The sequence below is a fragment of the Oncorhynchus clarkii genome, chromosome 21, assembly GCF_045791955.1.
Source record: "Oncorhynchus clarkii lewisi isolate Uvic-CL-2024 chromosome 21, UVic_Ocla_1.0, whole genome shotgun sequence".
NCBI lineage: Eukaryota > Metazoa > Chordata > Actinopteri > Salmoniformes > Salmonidae > Oncorhynchus > Oncorhynchus clarkii.
Window position 1 is genome coordinate 50,961,178 of NC_092167.1, and position 19,469 is coordinate 50,980,646.

The 19,469-nt window shown below is 44.1% G+C and overlaps 1 protein-coding gene across 1 annotated transcript in view; it reads right to left on the reverse strand.

Moving 5' to 3' along the window:
• Positions 1-2,154: 2,154 nt before the first annotated feature.
• The window catches only part of LOC139379131 (toll-like receptor 2), a 31,392-nt gene continuing 14,077 nt past the window's right edge, over positions 2,155-19,469 (reverse strand). Inside the window, exons 6-16 of the mRNA XM_071121962.1 lie at positions 13,732-13,792; positions 12,849-12,916; positions 10,173-10,259; positions 9,784-9,969; positions 7,224-7,504; positions 6,029-6,130; positions 5,759-5,882; positions 5,020-5,371; positions 4,739-4,835; positions 2,569-2,653; positions 2,155-2,378 (exon numbers count right to left, since the gene is read on the reverse strand). Coding sequence (XP_070978063.1) covers positions 2,238-2,378; positions 2,569-2,653; positions 4,739-4,835; positions 5,020-5,371; positions 5,759-5,882; positions 6,029-6,130; positions 7,224-7,504; positions 9,784-9,969; positions 10,173-10,259; positions 12,849-12,916; positions 13,732-13,792 — 1,584 coding nt within the window. The 3' untranslated portion in view covers positions 2,155-2,237. The remainder of the gene's footprint in view (positions 2,379-2,568; positions 2,654-4,738; positions 4,836-5,019; positions 5,372-5,758; positions 5,883-6,028; positions 6,131-7,223; positions 7,505-9,783; positions 9,970-10,172; positions 10,260-12,848; positions 12,917-13,731; positions 13,793-19,469) is intronic.

The window sequence follows — 19,469 nt, forward strand, 5'->3', positions numbered from 1 at the left end:
AGCTTGCTATTGCTTTTATTTTAGCCTTATATCTTCTACTTGAAGTCAGAAGTTTACATACGCCTTATCTTAACTAACCCCTTCACCTAACCCTAACCCTTTAAACTAACCCCTTCACCTGACCATAACCCTTTAAACTAACCCCTTCACCTAACCATAACCCTTTAAACTAACCCCTTCACCTAACCATAACCCTAACCATTTAAACTAACCCCTTCACCTAACCATAACCCTTTAAACTAACCCCTTCACCTAACCATAACCCTTTAAACTAACCCCTTCACCTAACCTTAACCCTTTAAACTAACCCCTTCACCTAACCATAACCCTAACCCGAAATAGGTGTTCCACTCCGCTAGCCAGCACCTCGCCGAAATAGGTGTTCCACTCCGCTAGCCAGCACCTCGCCGAAATAGGTATTCCACTCCGCTAGCCAGCACCTCGCCGAAATAGGTGTTCCACTCCGCTAGCCAGCACCTCGCCGAAATAGGTGTTCCACTCCGCTAGCCAGCACCTCGCCGAAATAGGTGTTCCACTCCGCTAGCCATCACCTCGCCGAAATAGGTGTTCCACTCCGCTAGCCAGCACCTCGCCGAAATAGGTGTTCCACTCCGCTAGCCAGCACCTCGCCGAAATAGGTGTTCCACTCCGCTAGCCAGCACCTCGCCGAAATAGGTGTTCCACTCCGCTAGCCAGCACCTCGCCAAAATAGGTGTTCCACTCCGCTAGCCAGCACCTCGCCGAAATAGGTGTTCCACTCCGCTAGCCAGCACCTCGCCGAAATAGGTGTTCCACTCCGCTAGCCAGCACCTCGCCGAAATAGGTGTTCCACTCCGCTAGCCAGCACCTCGCCGAAATAGGTGTTCCACTCCGCTAGCCAGCACCTCGCCGAAATAGCTCTTTTTCCTCTAGAGCATTCAGCGCATGTGACAAAGTTTGATTAGATTGAAATGTTTTTTTTTAAATAACATTCTATGGGAAGTACCATCAACAGTCTGAATGGAACGGTATCAAACCGTATCGTCCACTCCATTCATGAAATATGAGTGAAATAGTTTTCCTTCCAATGTGTTTTTATTAACTATGTTAAAAAGCAGCTTTTCTGTTGTTTGCTTGGTGCTTATACCGGTCATAAGGCCGTCAATGTAAATAAGAATTTGTTCTTAACTTACTTCCCTTGTTAATTAAAGGTAAAAAAATATTCATCATAATAATTAAAATATTCATGCGAGTAGATCACTGATTGGCCAGTTTAGCCTCCTCTAGACTGCTGACATCATACTCAATGAGGAAATTGCAAGCATTTTTTCTGTTTGAGATGGGATTTTCAAAGTGTTTTTTCTGTGAGTATAGAATGACTCAACAACAGTATTGGGGTATGAATTAACAGAATATTAACAGAACAACTTGGTCAAATAAATGTCTGAACGGAACAACTTGGTCAAATAAAGGACAACTTGGTGAAATAAAGTCAAAACAATTACAATTATTATTCCAAACAGACTTCCAGAATAAGGATAAGCAACCCACCCACCCAACCAATCAGTTAACCAACCCTGTACCCATCCACCCACCAAGCCTACCAATCAGTTAACCAACCCTGTACCCATCCACCCACCAAGCCAACCAATCAGTTAACCAACCCTCTACCCACCCACCCACCCAGCCAACCAATCAGTTAACCAACTCTCTACCCACCCACCCACCCAGCCAATCAGTTAACCAACCCTCTACCCACACACCCAGCCAATTAAATAACCAAACCACTACCCACCCACCCATCCAATCAGTTAACCAACCCTCTACCCACCCACCCACCCAGCCAATCAGTTAACCAACCCTCTACCCACCCACCCAGCCAATTAAATAACCAAACCACTACCCACCCACCCAGCCAGCCAATCAGTTAACCAACCCTCTACCCACCCACCCAACCAATTAAATAACAAAACCACTACCCACCCACCCAGCCAATCAGTTAACCAACCCTCTACCCACCCACCCAGCCAATTAAATAACCAAACCACTACCCAGCCTATCAATTAACCAACCCACCCAACTAATAAATGAACCAGCCCATCAACCAACCAATTCACCCAACCAATCAATTAATCAACCCACCCAAACAACCCAACCAACCAAACATTTAACCAACTCATCAATCTTTACTGTCGGCAGAAAATATAATAATTCTGAGAATATTTCTGGAATTCCAGACTACCCGGAACCCGGTTGGATCACAGCTCATCTCCGCCCCTCACGGCCAGACGGAGGTTGTTCCAGAATTCTGCCCTCCTCTCGTCCTCCTGCGGCCACTCCAGGTAGGTACGGGAGCTCATCAACTTGCGGAGCTTGCAGAAGCGTTTGGGAACGTCGTCCTTGGGATGTTCACACACAAACGCACACCATGTTGATACACACACAGAGAGAGACACACACACACACGGAGATACACACATTTGATCATCCTTGAAGATGGGATGAGTTAACACAAGGGTTGTCTCCCAGATGACACCCTATTCCCTATATAGGGAATAGGGTGCCATTTGAGGTGCAGCTCCTCCCTACCTTGGAGATGGGTTCCAGAAGCACCAGGACGGCCGCCTCTGAGTCCCCGTCAAACAGACGGAAGTGGGAAAAGTCCAACTCGTAACTGGAACAACAATATTATTGTGTTAAAACTATTAACTCCACTCTGAGCTCCACTATTAACTCCACTCTGAGCTCCAGTCTGAACTCCACTATTAACTCCACTGTTAACTCCACTGTTAACTCCACTATTAACTCCACTCTGAGCTCCACTATTAACTCCACTATTAACTCCACTCTGAGCTCCACTATTAACTCCACTCTGAGCTCCAGTCTGAACTCCACTATTAACTCCACTGTTAACTCCACTATTAACTCCACTATTAACTCCACTCTGAACTCCACTCTGAACTCCACTATTAACTCCACTATTAACTCCACTATTAACTCCACTATTAACTCCACTATTAACTCCACTATTAACTCCACTCTGAGCTCCTCTATTAACTCGACTCTGAGCTCCACTATTAACTGCACTATTAACGCCACTATTAACTCCACTCTGAGCTCCACTATTAACTCCACTATTAATTCCACTATTAACTCCACTCTGAACTCCTCTGAACTCTACTATTAACTTCATTATTAACTCCACTATTAACTCGACTCTGAGCTCCACTATTAACTCCACTCTGAGCTCCACTCTGAGCTCCACTCTGAACTCCACTCTGAGCTCCACTCTGAGCTCCACTCTGAGCTCCACTCTTAGCTCCACTATTAACTGCACTGAGCTCTACTATTAACTCCACTATGAGCTCCACTATTAGCTCCTCTGAACTCCACTTTTCACTCTGAGCTCCACTCTAAACTCCACTCTGAGCTCCACTCTAAACTCCACTCTAAGCTCCACTATAAACTCCACTCTGAGCTCCACTAATAACTCCACTCTAAGCTCCACTCTAAGCTCCACTCTGAGCTCCACTATAAACTCCACTCTGAGCTCCACTATAAACTCCACTCTGAGCTCCACTATTAGTTCCACTAATAACTCCACTCTGAGATGCACTCTGAACTTCACTGTTAACTCCACTTTGATTCTCCACTCTGAGCTCCACACTGAACACCACTAATAGCTCCACTCTGAACTCCACTATTAACTCCACTCTGAGCTCCACTCTAAGCTCCACTCTGAGCTCCACTATAAACTCCACTCTGAGCTCCACTATAAACTCCACTCTGAGCTCCACTATTAGTTCCACTAATAACTCCACTCTGAGATGCACTCTGAACTTCACTGTTAACTCCACTTTGATTCTCCACTCTGAGCTCCACTCTGAGCTCCACACTGAACTCCACTCTGAACTCCACTATTAACTCCACTCTGAGCTCCACTCTGAGCTCCACTAATAACCCCACTCTGAGCTCCACTCTGAACTCCACTATTAACTCCATTAATAGCTCCACTCTGAGCTCCACTATTAACTCCACTCTGAGCTCCACTCTAAGCTCCACTCTGAGCTCCACTATAAACTCCACTCTGAGCTCCACTATAAACTCCACTCTGAGCTCCACTATTAGTTCCACTAATAACTCCACTCTGAGATGCACTCTGAACTTCACTGTTAACTCCACTTTGATTCTCCACTCTGAGCTCCACTCTGAGCTCCACACTGAACTCCACTAATAGCTCCACTCTGAACTCCACTATTAACTCCACTCTGAGCTCCACTATTAACTCCACTCTGAGCTCCACTCTGAGCTCCACTAATAACCCCACTCTGAGCTCCACTCTGAACTCCATTAATAGCTCCACTCTGAGCTCCACTAATAACTCCACTTTGAGCTCCACTCTGAGCTCCACTATTAACTCTACTATTAACTCCTCTATTAACTCCTCTATTAACTCCTCTATTAACTCCACTATTAACTCCTCTATTAATCCACTCTAAGCTCCACTCTAAGTTCCACTCTGAGCTCCACTATTAATTCCACTATCTGTTTGGGATTTTAGGCTGGGTTTCTGTATAGCACTTTGTGACATCAGCTGATGTAAGAAGGGCTTTATAAATACATTTGATTGATTGATTGATTGAGCATGAGCCTGAAATGATGCTTAGATGTTGTTCTTTAATGAATGAATGTTGAGCAGCTGAAATACTTTAACCGTCCATTCTGCGTAGTAGTGAGACAGGGCAGAATGAAACCGTACCGGCACCACTCAGAGTGGACGAAGTGTTCTGACAGGATGAAGAGGGTGCGTCGACTGCGTTCCATTGCATGGATAATGTTGTCGATGATCCAGTGGCCTAAAGAAATACATTTAACAAAATGCATTCAATTTAAACCTCCTTTCAAAGAATCCTAACGAGACGGTTCAACAAGTCCAAACAAATATAAAAGCAAGGCATGAAAACATGAACAAGCTAGCTAAGCTAGGTAAGAAGAGTGGGAAGAACCTTGGGGAATAAGTCATGGATTAAATCAATCAACCTGGCAGGAAGTCTCTCTTGTGGAGGCAGAGGGAGAGCGGAGGCTGGGAATCCTCCAGCTCTGGAACCAGGAATTCTTCGACCCACTCTGCGTCTTGCTCGCTGTACGACACGAACGCGTCATAGCAGAGGAGGTAGGCATTCCCTGCGGCATCCCGGCGCTTCTGGTTCCCGGAATTCCGTTTGGCTTTAAGCCACGCCCACATCATCCTCACGTACCACACGGCGTGAATCTTCCAGAGCAGAATTACAAACAGGATTCCGGAAGCGAGCATGCAGCCGCAGAGTGAGGACACGAGGAGGATGCGGTGGCATTGGAACGGTGAGAGCTGGACGCGGTCTACCCTCTGGCCCTGTAAATAAAATAGTATTTATTATATGCACGGGATTAGGGTTGCAAAAATCCGGGTACATTCCCACAATTCTGAGGATTCCTAGATTTCCTGCTTTATTCCAACCTGATTCCGGATATCTTCAAGCCTGGGATTTCTGGAAAACCTGGGACTTTTTCTGAAAGTTACACGATTTTTACAACCCTACACAGGATATAGCGAAGTATACACAGTACTGAGAAATGCAAACTCTCCTCACATTTGATGATAAAACTAGAAAAGGTATTCAGTAAAAAAAATATATAAGATAAACGTACAAATAAGCAGAATAAAATAGGTAACGATAATAATACAAAAATGGTACTAATAGTGATAAATAATAGTAAATATAGTAAATATTTAAGTGACCTGCAGGGGCAGCGGTGAGTCACAAAGGTAGTTATCCCATCTGTCTGTTAGCTCAACACTGCCCTCTACTGCTCCACCCCACCTCCAGACCATGAAGTTGACAAACTCACAGGAACACACAAACCTGAAGAAGAAGAAGTAAGGATGGGAATTATGGCCTGCAGGGATCATTGATTTTTTTTAGAATCGATAGAGACTAATCAATACAAAAATCTAAGGCAGGACCCTATTACCTACATAGGGCACTAGTACTTTTGAGCACCCACAGACCTGTTCTGACCGGCCTGCAGTGCTCGGAGCCTCCTGTAGAGTCGGAGGTCCAAGGGCCCAAACATGTTGAGAGTGTTGCTCTGGATCAGGAGGACCTCCAGGCTGTGGGGGGGGGGGGGGGGGGGGGGCGGGGGGGACAAACAAATGTCATTTTCTCGATTGTTGACTCCAACTAAATGCCCTTTCATTTATTTACGCAGTAGGATAACAGTTGAGCTATGACTTGGGTCGTACAAAGTATCTCAGAATAGGAGAGATGCTTTACATGCTGATCAGACCGCTCGCCCGTGTGCGTCCGCGTGCGTCATTTGTCCAGGGATATAAACGTTGGGTTGTTTATTTTACCTGAAATGCACAAGGTCCTCGACTCCGACAATTAATCCACAGATAAAAGGGTAAACTGAGTTTGTTTCTAGTAATCTCTCCTCCTTCGGTCTTCTTCTTCTGTGTACTTTATATGGCGGTTGGCAACCAACTTGAAGGTGCTTTACCACCACCAACTGGACTGGAGTGTGGACCTCAGTCCGTTTTTCAATCACCCACGTGGATATAATGCACAAGCATTTCGCTACACTCGCATTAACATCTGCTAACCATGTGTATGTGACAAATAAAATTTGATTTGATTATACGCTCCTAAAAACCAATGTGGAGATGTGGGACTTGCAGCGCATCAAGTGTCACAAATAAGACCAAGTTCAATTTTAGCACCTGGCTACGCAGACGCTCGTTGACGCACGCGATCAGTGTTGATGCAATGATTGAATAACACGTGTGTGTACATTTATTAGGCTACGCGAGCGGTCATCACGTCAGGATCAGTTTGCATAGATCAAATTGATTAATAAGATTACATGGACACGGGGAACCTGATCCTAGATCTGCACTCTCGCACTGTTACTCTGAGATGCTTGATACATACGGGCTCATCGCCTTCATTTATTTATGCAAGACGAGAAGAGTTGAGCGAAGAGTTGAGCTAAGAGTGTAGCAAAGATATAAAATCTATTATTTATGTACATATTTCCCCAAAATATATGGGGGATTGGAGATGACGCAGACAAGTACATTGATAGAAGCTATAATCTATCTGCTATATTAAAATTGATCGACCCCCCCCCCCCCCCCCCCCCCCATTTGTTTTAAATGTTAAAAAAATAAAAAATAAGAGTTGAGCACATCTCTTTCTCTCTACCTAGGGAACAACCATCCAGGGGGAAGACTCATCAGCTTGTTCCCAGAGAGGTGCAGCTCCCTCAGGGCCGGGAGAGCAACACTATGGAAGGCTGTCAGGTCGTTATGTCCCAGATCCAGGATCTCCAGGGTCGGGGGTAGACAGGGGGTGACCCTCCGTAGCTTAGCCCTCGAGAGGTTGAGGTGAGTCAGTATCTGTGGCCAGGAGCAGGTGGGAGGCATGGAGGTGTAGGCGTTCTGACTGATGTCCAGGTGGACTAGTTTGTCCAGACGGGTGACGAGCTGGGTGATTTTGAAATTAAAAGAGATGTGTTATTATGAATAAAATTGAATTTAAAAGAGAGAATATGTGCTATTATGAATAATTCGACCTAGTACTTATTTAGCATTTCTCTGAAAATTGAAAGACTTAAAAGAGAAGGATGCTTATTTGACCAAAAAATGTAAATGATTATTAATTGTTATTAATGGGCTTTCTTCAGTCCTCTTCTCGAGGTTAAAAACAATACGATGTCAAACATGAGAGATAGAAGCAGTACAAGTTAATTGCAAAGCTGATATAAAAGGTGTCGCCTGACTAGAAGTCTTAACCAGATTACATTACCTAGGCTGTGCTTCAAAGTAGTTCACTATGTAGGGAGTAGGGTGCCATTTGGGAAGTAGTCTCAGTACACCGTTGGCTAATGGGAGACAGGGAGTTGTTGCACCCTATTCCCTATATAGTGCACTACTTTAGACCAGAGCCCTATTCCCTATATAGTGCACTACTTTAGACCAGAGCCCTATTCCCTATATAGTGCACTACTTTAGACCAGGGCCCTATTCCCTATATAGTGCACTACTTTAGACCAGGGCCCTATTCCCTATATAGTGCACTACTTTAGACCAGGGCCCTATTCCCTATATAGTGCACTACTTTTGACCAGAACCCTATTCCCTATATAGTGCACTACTTTAGACCAGAGCCCTATAGAACCCTATTCCCTATATAGTGCACTACTTTAGACCAGAGCCCTATTCCCTATATAGTGCACTACTTTAGACCAGAGCCCTATTCCCTATATAGTGCACTACTATAGACCAGAGCCCTATTCCCTATATAGTGCACTACTTTAGACCAGAGCCCTATTCCCTATATAGTGCACTACTTTAGAACAGAGCCCTATTCCCTATATAGTGCACTACTTTTGACCAGAGCCCTATTCCCTATATAGTGCACTACTTTTGACCAGAACCCTATTCCCTATATAGTGCACTACTTTAGACCAGAGCCCTATTCCCTATAAAGTGCACTACTTTAGACCAGAGCCCTATTTTCTATATAGTGCACTACTTTTAATCAGAGCCCTATTCCCTATATAGTGCACTACTTTTGATCAGAGCCCTATTCCCTATATAGTGCACTACTTTAGACCAGAGCCCTATTCCCTATATAGTGCACTACTTTAGACCAGGACCCTATTCCCTATATAGTGCACTACTTTAGACCAGAGCCCTATTCCCTATATAGTGCACTACTTTTGACCAGAGCCCTATTCCCTATATAGTGCACTACTTTTGACCAGAACCCTATTCCCTATATAGTGCACTACTTTAGACCAGAGCCCTATTCCCTATAAAGTGCACTACTTTAGACCAGAGCCCTATTCCCTATATAGTGCACTACTTTTAATCAGAGCTCTATTCCCTATATAGTGCACTACTTTTGATCAGAGCCCTATTCCCTATATAGTGCACTACTTTAGACCAGAGCCCTATTCCCTATATAGAGCACTACTTTAGACCAGGACCCTATTCCCTATATAGTGCACTACTTTAGACCAGAGCCCTATTCCCTATATAGTGCACTACTTTAGACCAGAGTCCTATTCCCTATATAGTGCACTACTTTAGACCAGAGCCCTATTCCCTATATAGTGCACTACTTTAGACCAGGACCCTATTCCCTATATAGTGCACTACTTTAGACCAGAGCCCTATTCCCTATATAGTGCACTACTTTAGACCAGAGTCCTATTCCCTATATAGTGCACTACTTTAGACCAGAGCCCTATTCCCTATATAGTGCACTACTTTAGACCAGGACCCTATTCCCTATATAGAGCACTACTTTAGACCAGGACCCTATTCCCTATATAGTGCACTACTTTAGACCAGAGCCCTATTCCCTATATAGTGCACTACTTTAGACCAGAGTCCTATTCCCTATATAGTGCACTACTTTAGACCAGGACCCTATTCCCTATATAGTGCACTACTTTAGACCAGAGCCCTATTCCCTATATAGTGCACTACTTTAGACCAGAGCCCTATTCCCTATATAGTGCACTACTTTAGACCAGAGCCCTATTCCCTATATAGTGCACTACTTTAGACCAGAGTCCTATTCCCTATATAGTGCACTACTTTAGACCAGAGCCCTATTCCCTATATAGTGCACTACTTTAGACCAGGACCCTATTCCCTATATAGTGCACTACTTTAGACCAGAGCCATGTGGACAGTCAATTAAAATAAATAAAGTGCATTGTTATAGGGAATAGGGTGCAACAGTTACACACTTTGCTGATGAGGGAAATGGACTTCAGGGCATTGCCGCTGACGTTGATAACTCTGAGATTCCTCAGGATCCCAATCCCGTGACACAGAGATTCCGTCAGGGTCAGGTCGGTCAGTAGGTTACCACTCAGGTCCAGGTACACCATTTGGGTCAACAGGAGAGAGGTCAGACACGGCATCACATACACCTGGAGGAGAGACACATTTGTTTCACTGGTTTGTTAATGATCACAGTGTGATTGGGTAATTTTTCAACGACATTACGTCTGTAATTCCCCTTTGACCAATCAGATTGCTTGGCTGGAACAATAACAATAATAATAAATAGTGTACATACTATTCAGTAAGAAGTATTTCATTATTTGTAAAACAAATTATAAAACATGTTTACCTTACAGTTAATGATAGAGATCTGTCTGAGGTTTTTCAGTAGAAACCCCACAGGCAGGAAGGAAGTGAACTTATAGACATTCATGACCTGATAACAAAGCATAAAAAAATAAAACATGTAAAGTTTTGGTCCCATGTTTCATGAGCTGAAATAAAAGATCCCAGAAATGTTCCATATGCACACAAAAAAAGCTTATTTCTCACAAATGTGTTTTATACCCCTGTTAGTGAGCATTTCTCCTTTGCCAAGATAATCCATCTACCTGACACGTGTGGCATATCAACAAGCTGATTAAACAGCATGATCATTACACATGTGCACCTTGTGCTGGGGACAATAAAATGCCACTCTAAAATGTGCAGTTTTGTCACACAACACCATGCTGACTGCAGGAATGTCCACCGGAGCTTTTGCCAGATAATTTAATGTTAATTTCTCTACCATAAGCCACCTCTACCATAAGACAACATTCCACAATCAACAGCCTGATCAACTCCAATCAACAGCCTGATCAACTCCAATCAACAGCCTGATCAACTCCAATCAACAGCCTGATCAACACCAATCAACAGCCTGATTAACTCCAATCAACAGCCTGATCAACTCCAATCAACAGCCTGATCAACTCCAATCAACAGCCTGATCAACACCAATCAACAGCCTGATCAACTCCAATCAACAGCCTGATCAACTCCAATCAACAGCCTGATCAACTCCAATCAACAGCCTGATCAACTCCAATCAACAGCCTGATCAACTCCAATCAACAGCCTGATCAACTCCAATCAACAGCCTGATTAACTCCAATCAACAGCCTGATGAACTCCAATCAACAGCCTGATCAACTCCAATCAACAGCCTGATCAACACCAATCAACAGCCTGATCAACTCTAATCAACAGCCTGATCAACTCCAATCAACAGCCTGATCAACTCCAATCAACAGCCTGATCAACACCAATCAACAGCCTGATCAACTCCAATCAACAGCCTGATCAACACCAATCAACAGCCTGATCAACTCCAATCAACAGCCTGATCAACTCCAATCAACAGCCTGATCAACTCCAATCAACAGCCTGATCAACTCCAATCAACAGCCTGATCAACTCCAATCAACAGCCTGATCAACTCCAATCAACAGCCTGATCAACTCCAATCAACAGCCTGATCAACTCCAATCAACAGCCTGATCAACTCCAATCAACAGCCTGATCAACTCCAATCAACAGCCTGATCAACTCCAATCAACAGCCTGATCAACACCAATCAACAGCCTGATCAACTCCAATCAACAGCCTGATCAACTCCAATCAACAGCCTGATTAACTCCTATCAACAGCCTGATCAACTCCAATCAACAGCCTGATCAACTCCAATCAACAGCCTGATCAACTCCAATCAACAGCCTGATCAACTCCAATCAACAGCCTGATCAACTCCAATCAACAGCCTGATCAACAGCCTGATCAACTCCAATCAACAGCCTGATCAACTCCAATCAACAGCCTGATCAACTCCAATCAACAGCCTGATCAACTCCAATCAACAGCCTGATCAACTCCAATCAACAGCCTGATCAACTCTATGTGAAGGAGATGTGTGGTGCTGCATGAGGCTAATGGTGGTCACACCAGATACTGACTGGTTTTCTGATCACACCAGATACTGACTGGTTTTCTGATCACACCAGATACTGACTGGTTTTATGATCACACCAGATACTGACTGGTTTTCTGATCACACCAGATACTGACTGGTTTTCTGATCACACCAGATACTGACTGGTTTTCTGATCACACCAGATACTGACTGGTTTTCTGATCACACCAGATACTGACTGGTTTTCTGATCACACCAGATACTGACTGGTTTTCTGATCACACCAGATACTGACTGGTTTTCTGATCACACCAGATACTGACTGGTTTTCTGATCACACCAGATACTGACTGGTTTTCTGATCACACCAGATACTGACTGGTTTTATGATCACACCAGATACTGACTGGTTTTCTGATCACACCAGATACTGACTGGTTTTCTGATCACACCAGATACTGACTGGTTTTCTGATCACACCAGATACTGACTGGTTTTCTGATCACACCAGATACTGACTGGTTTTCTGATCACACCAGATACTGACTGGTTTTATGATCACACCAGATACTGACTGGTTTTCTGATCACACCAGATACTGACTGGTTTTCTGATCACACCAGATACTGACTGGTTTTCTGATCACACCAGATACTGACTGGTTTTATGATCACACCAGATACTGACTGGTTTTCTGATCACACCAGATACTGACTGGTTTTCTGATCACACCAGATACTGACTGGTTTTCTGATCACACCCCTACCTTTTTTAATGATTATTATCTGTGACCCACAGATGCATATTTGTATTCCCAGTCATGTGAAATCCATAGATTTTAATTTATTTATTTCAATTAACTGATTTCCTTATATGAATTGTAAATCTTTGAAACTGTTGCATGTTGTGTTTATATGTTTTTGTTCAGTGTAATAATAATGGATTTTATTTACATAGCACACTTTCAAATACTTATGTACATCTGACATCTGACCAACCAATCACCTTAGCCGTTATGACAAGAGATCGCAAACCTCTTGGCGAGTGTTGTGTTAAGGGTCTCTACTACCTCACCTCTATGTTTCTGAAGTAGACTGTGTCCAGGTTGTCAAGGTGAGTCCGTCTAGCCGGCGTCCAGGAGCCTGCATATGGAAATAGATTTATATCAGGATTCTGCATATGGAAATAGATTTATATCAGGATTCTGCATATGGAAATAGATTTATATCAGGATTCTGCATATGGAAATAGATTTATATCAGGATTCTGCATACGGAAATAGATTTATATCAGGATTCTGCATATGGAAATAGATTTATATCAGGATTCTGCATACGGAAATAGATTTATTACAGGATTCTGCATATGGAAATATATTTATATCAGGATTCTGCATATGGAAATAGATTTCTATCAGGATTCTGCATATGGAAATAGATTTCTATCAGGATTCTGCATATGGAAATAGATTTATATCAGGATTCTGCATATGGAAATAGATTTATATCAGGATTCTGCATATGGAAATAGATTTATATCAGGATTCTGCATATGGAAATAGATTTATATCAGGATTCTGCATACGGAAATAGATTTATATCAGGATTCTGCATACGGAAATAGATTTATATCAGGATTCTGCATACGGAAATAGATTTATATCAGGATTCTGCATATGGAAATAGATTTATATCAGGATTCTGCATATGGAAATAGATTTATATCAGGATTCTGCATACGGAAATAGATTTATATCAGGATTCTGCATACGGTAATAGATTTATATCAAAATATTATAAATTATGTGTTGTGACAATACTGAATGCAAATTTAAAATATAAATCACAGTCTGTAAATAATAATAATAACAATAATTATTATTATTATCATATTCAATATGTAGAAAGTATTTGGGCGGATTTGAACGCATCAATAGGTAATATAATTATTTCCATACCTGTACCATGGAATGTTGCGTCCTCTACTCCCAAGAACTCTAGAGAAGCCCCGTCCATAACCTATCCACATGCACACACACACACACGCGCACACACACGCACGTGCACACGCGCACACACGCACGTGCACACGCACACACACACGCACACACGCATACACACACACACAAAAGTACACATCAAATTTGTAATTGTTAAACCCTTTTAAGGTATATGAGTGGTATATCTGAGTGTTGATTCTAGTGGGGTTAACACCAGTGGTATATCTGAGTGTTGATTCTAGTGGGGTTAACACCAGTGTTATATCTGAGTGTTGATTGTAGTGGGGTTAACACCAGTGTTATATCTGAGTGTTGATTCTAGTGGGGTTAACACCAGTGTTATATCTGAGTGTTGATTCTAGTGGATTTAACACCAGTGTTATATCTGAGTGTTGATTCTAGTGGTGTTAACACCAGTGTTATATCTGAGTGTTGATTCTAGTAGGGTTAACACCAGTGTTATATCTGAGTGTTGATTCTAGTAGGGTTAACACCAGTGTTATATCTGAGTGTTGATTCTAGTAGGGTTAACACCAATGTTATTCTGAGTGTTGATTCTAGTGGGGTTAACACCAGTGTTATATCTGAGTGTTGATTCTAGTGGGGTTAACACCAATGTTATTCTGATTGTTGATTCTAGTGGGGTTAACACCAGTGGAATTGAAATTGACAACACATGTAGTGTATAAATTCTGTTATTTGAATCACAGTGGATTCAACATTGTGTGGTGTTGTTGTAAACTCAGAGTGAGAAAACGTGGGCGGGGCCTCATTATCATTCTTCCCAGAATGCTTTGTTTTAGGTAGATTTTTTATAATAGTTTGTTTTAATATCTATGATTCTGCATGCACATTGATTCATTCATAAATCTTATACTATACAAAGACAAATAACTTACATTTTCTAAACTAATCCAATCTGCAAGGTGTCGGACTTATTGCACTGAGACAGTTGTTCCAGTTTAGATGGTTTACTTAGTCTCGTTTGCCTAGTCCTTTGCCATAGCAGTCATTCTGACTGCAGATTGTGGGTGAAAAATATATAAAAATAACACTCATTGGTGTAAACGAACCCAGTGTTAAACCAAAACGATTCCCATCCTTATAAGATTTCCCAGCATGCTCTATTATTGCAGGTTGTTTGTTTCAATATCTATGTTTTTGCATGAACATTGATTGATTGATTTAATTCATCTTATACGTATCAAATATAAATAATATACATTTTTCTAAACTAATTCAATGTGTTACTTATTGCACACATTTCTGAAAGGGTTTTTCCAGTTTAGATGTTTTAGGTAGTCTCATACAGTGCCTTGCGAAAGTATTCCGCCCCCTTGAACTTTGCGACCTTTTGCCACATTTCAGGCTTCAAACATAAAGATATAAAACTGTATATTTTTGTGAAGAATCAACAACAAGTGGGACACAATCATGAAGTGGAACGACATTGTCACGGTCGTCCTCCTCTTCGTCTGAAGAGGAGAGGCGAGAAGGATCAGAGGACCAATATGCGGCGTGGTAAGTGTCCATGGTAAAATATTTAATAAAGAAAGACTGAACACTATACAAAAGAGTAACAAAAACAATAAACCAAATTCGACCGTGAAGCTACAAAATGAGACCTGTGCTGACACAAGCCACTAACATAGACAATCACCCACAAACAAACAGTGCAACCCAGGCTACCTAAGTATGATTCTCAATCAGAGACAACCAATGACACCTGCCTCTGATTGAGAACCATACTAGGCCGAAAACATAGAAATGCCCCAAAACATAGAAAATCCAACATAGACTGCCCACCCAACTCACGCCCTGACCATACTAAATAAATACAAAACAAAGGAAATAAAGGTCAGAACGTGACAGGACCCCCCCCCCCCCAAAGGTGCAGACTCCGGCCGCAAAACCTTGACCTATAGGGGAGGGTCTGGGTGGGCGTCTGTCCGCGGTGGCGGCTCTGGCGCGGGACGCGGACCCCACTTCACCATTGTCTTAGTCCGCCTCCGTGGCTTTCTCACCATGACCACCCCTCTCAATGACCCCTCTGGACAGAGGGGCTGCTCGGGACAGAGGGGCAGCTGCTCGGGACAGAGGGGCAGCTGCTCTGGGCAGAGGGGCTCCGGCAGCGGCGCCGGACAGGCGGGAGGCTCCGGCAGCGGCGCCGGACAGGCGGGAGGCTCCGGCAGCGGCGCCGGACAGGCGGGAGGCTCCGGCAGCGGCGCCGGACAGGCGGGAGGCTCCGGCAGCGGCGCCGGACAGGCGGGAGACTCCGGCAGAGGCGCCGGACAGGCGGGAGACTCCGGCAGAGGCGCCGGACAGGCGGGAGACTCCGGCAGAGGCGCCGGACAGGCGGGAGACTCCGGCAGAGGCGCCGGACAGGCGGGAGACTCCGGCAGAGGCGCCGGACAGGCGGGAGACTCCGGCAGCAGCGCCGGACAGACAGGACCACCTGCAGGGAGGAGACAGAGAGACAGCCTGGTGCGTGGGGCTGCCACAGGAACCACCAGGCTGGGGAGACCTTCAGGAGGCTTGGGGTTAAGAGGAGGCACCTGAAAGACCGGGCTGTGGGGGAGCACTGGAGCTCTGGTGCGCAACCTTGGCACCACTTCCCCAGGCTGGACAACCACTCTAGCCCGGACCCTCCAGAGTGCAGGCACAGGTTGAACCGGGCTGTGGGTAAGCACGGGAGATCTAGTGCTTACTACACGCACCTCTCCCTTCGGCTCCATTCCCACATTCGCCCGGCACGAGCGGAGCGCGGGCAGAGGACGCACTGCACCCTCCCAGCGCCCCGGAGACACAGCACGCAGAGCCGGCGCAGGATACCCTGGACCAAAACTGCGTACCGGCGACCAGACCCGCTAAGCAGGCACCATACGCCCTGGCTCGATGCCCGCACTCGCATGACACTCTCGGGGGGCTGTCCTATAGCGCACCGGGCTATGGACACGTACTGGCGACACCGTGCGCTTAACCGCATAACACGGTGCCTGCCCAGTATCCCGCTGCTTATAATAAGCACGAGGAGTGAGCGCAGGTCTGCTACCTGGCTTAGCTCCACCCCTCGTGTGCCCCCCCAAAAAAAATTTGGGGCTGTCTCTCGTACCTGTCGCACTGCCGTGCTGCCTCCTCATATCGCCGCCGCTCAGCTTTCGCTGCCTCCAGCTCTGCTTTGGGGCGGCGATATTCCCCAGCCTGTGCCCAGGGTCCCTCTCCGTTCAGTATCTCCTCCCATGTCCAGGAGTCCTGTGATACCGGCCGCTGTTGTTGCTGCTGCTGCTGCTGCTGCTGTCGCTGTTTTCTACCACGCCGCTTGGTCCTTGGTTGGTGGGTGATTCTGTCACGGTCGTCCTCCTCTTCGTCTGAAGAGGAGAGGCGAGAAGGATCAGAGGACCAATATGCGGCGTGGTAAGTGTCCATGGTAAAATATTTAATAAAGAAAGACTGAACACTATACAAAAGAGTAACAAAAACAATAAACCAAATTCGACCGTGAAGCTACAAAATGAGACCTGTGCTGACACAAGCCACTAACATAGACAATCACCCACAAACAAACAGTGCAACCCAGGCTACCTAAGTATGATTCTCAATCAGAGACAACCAATGACACCTGCCTCTGATTGAGAACCATACTAGGCCGAAAACATAGAAATGCCCCAAAACATAGAAAAACCAACATAGACTGCCCACCCAACTCACGCCCTGACCATACTAAATAAATACAAAACAAAGGAAATAAAGGTCAGAACGTGACAATATATAAACTTCAGCCCCCTTAAGTTAATACTTTGTAGCGCCACCTTATGCTGCGATTACAGCTGTAAGTCGCTTGGGGTATGTCTCTATCAGTTTTGCACATCGAGAGACTGACATTTTTTCCCATTCCTCCTTGCAAAACAGCTCGAGCTCAGTGAGGTTGGATGGAGAGCATTTGTGAACAGCAGTTTTCAGTTCTTTCCACAGATTCTCGATTGGATTCAGGTCTGGACTTTGACTTGGCCATTCTAACACCTGGATATGTTTATTTTTTAACCATTCCATTGTAGATTTTGCTTTATGTTTTGGATCATTGTCTTGTTGGAAGACAAATCTCCGTCCCAGTCTCAGGTCTTTTGCAGACTCCATCAGGTTTTCTTCCAGAATGGTCCTGTATTTGGCTCCATCCATCTTCCCATCAATTTTAACCATCTTCCCTGTCCCTGCTGAAGAAAAGCAGGCCCAAACCATGATGCTGCCACCACCATGTTTGACAGTGGGGATGGTGTGTTCAGGGTGATGAGCTGTGTTGCTTTTACGCCAAACATAACGTTTTGCATTGTTGCCAAAAAGTTCAATTTTGGTTTCATCTGACCAGAGCACCTTCTTCCACATGTTTGGTGTGTCTCCCAGGTGGCTTGTGGCAAACTTTAAACAACACTTTTTATGGATATCTTTAAGAAATTGCTTTCTTCTTGCCACTCTTCCATAAAGGCCAGATTTGTGCAAAATACGACTGATTGTTGTCCTATGGACAGAGTCTCCCACCTCAGCTGTAGATCTCTGAAGTTCATCCAGAGTGATCATGGGCCTCTTGGCTGCATCTCTGATCAGTCTTCTCCTTGTATGAGCTGAAAGTTTAGAGGGACAGCCAGGTCTTGGTAGATTTGCAGTGGTCTGATACTCCTTCCATTTCAATATTATCGCTTGCACAGTGCTCCTTGGGATGTTTAAAGCTTGGGAAATCTTTTTGTATCCAAATCCAGCTTTAAACTTCTTCACAACAGTATCTCGGATCTGCCTGGTGTGTTCCTTGTTCTTCATGATGCTCTCTGCGCTTTTAACGGACCTCTGAGACTATCACAGTGCAGGTGCATTTATACGGAGACTTGATTACACACAGGTGGATTGTATTTATCATCATTAGTCATTTAGGTCAACATTGGATCATTCAGAGATCCTCACTGAACTTCTGGAGAGAGTTTGCTGCACTGAAAGTAAAGGGGCTGAATAATTTTGCACGCCCAATTTTTCAGTTTTTGATTTGTTAAAAAAGTTTGAAATATCCAATAAATGTTGTTCCACTTCATGATTGTGTCCCACTTGTTGTTGATTCTTCACAAAAAAATACAGTTTTATATCTTTATGTTTGAAGCCTGAAATTTGGCAAAAGATTGCAAAGTTCAAGGGGGCCGAATACTTTCCGAATACTTTCTTAGACTTTCCAACCCAGCAATCATTCTGAATGCAGGTGAATAAAAATTCAAAATGTTGGATATCACCGCTCTGGCTGGATTCCAATAGGAATTACACATGACTTTATAAGCCATCGTAATGTGACTTGCAGGCCTGATGTGGCCCGTAAACCTGGAATTTCAGGCCATTGTATTAGGGTAACACTAGGCCCTCAAAATAAGTTCATATGAATGATGTGTTCTATTGTGTGAATTCATTATATAATAACATATTTGCTTAGGATCTGATGTAGTGAAGAACACCAGCCTGAAAATGGCAGAATGCAACAACCATGTTTCTGTCACTAACAAATACAGTCATGGGTAGTAAATCTCCAATTCACTCGAAAGGCAAGTCACTCTGGGAAATATGCAAATACTACTTCACACTAAGCAGTGTGTTGATTTGCTGTGTAGGAAAATAAAAATAATATCTACATAACAATAGTGACTTTAAGAAGAAATCAACAGTGGAGA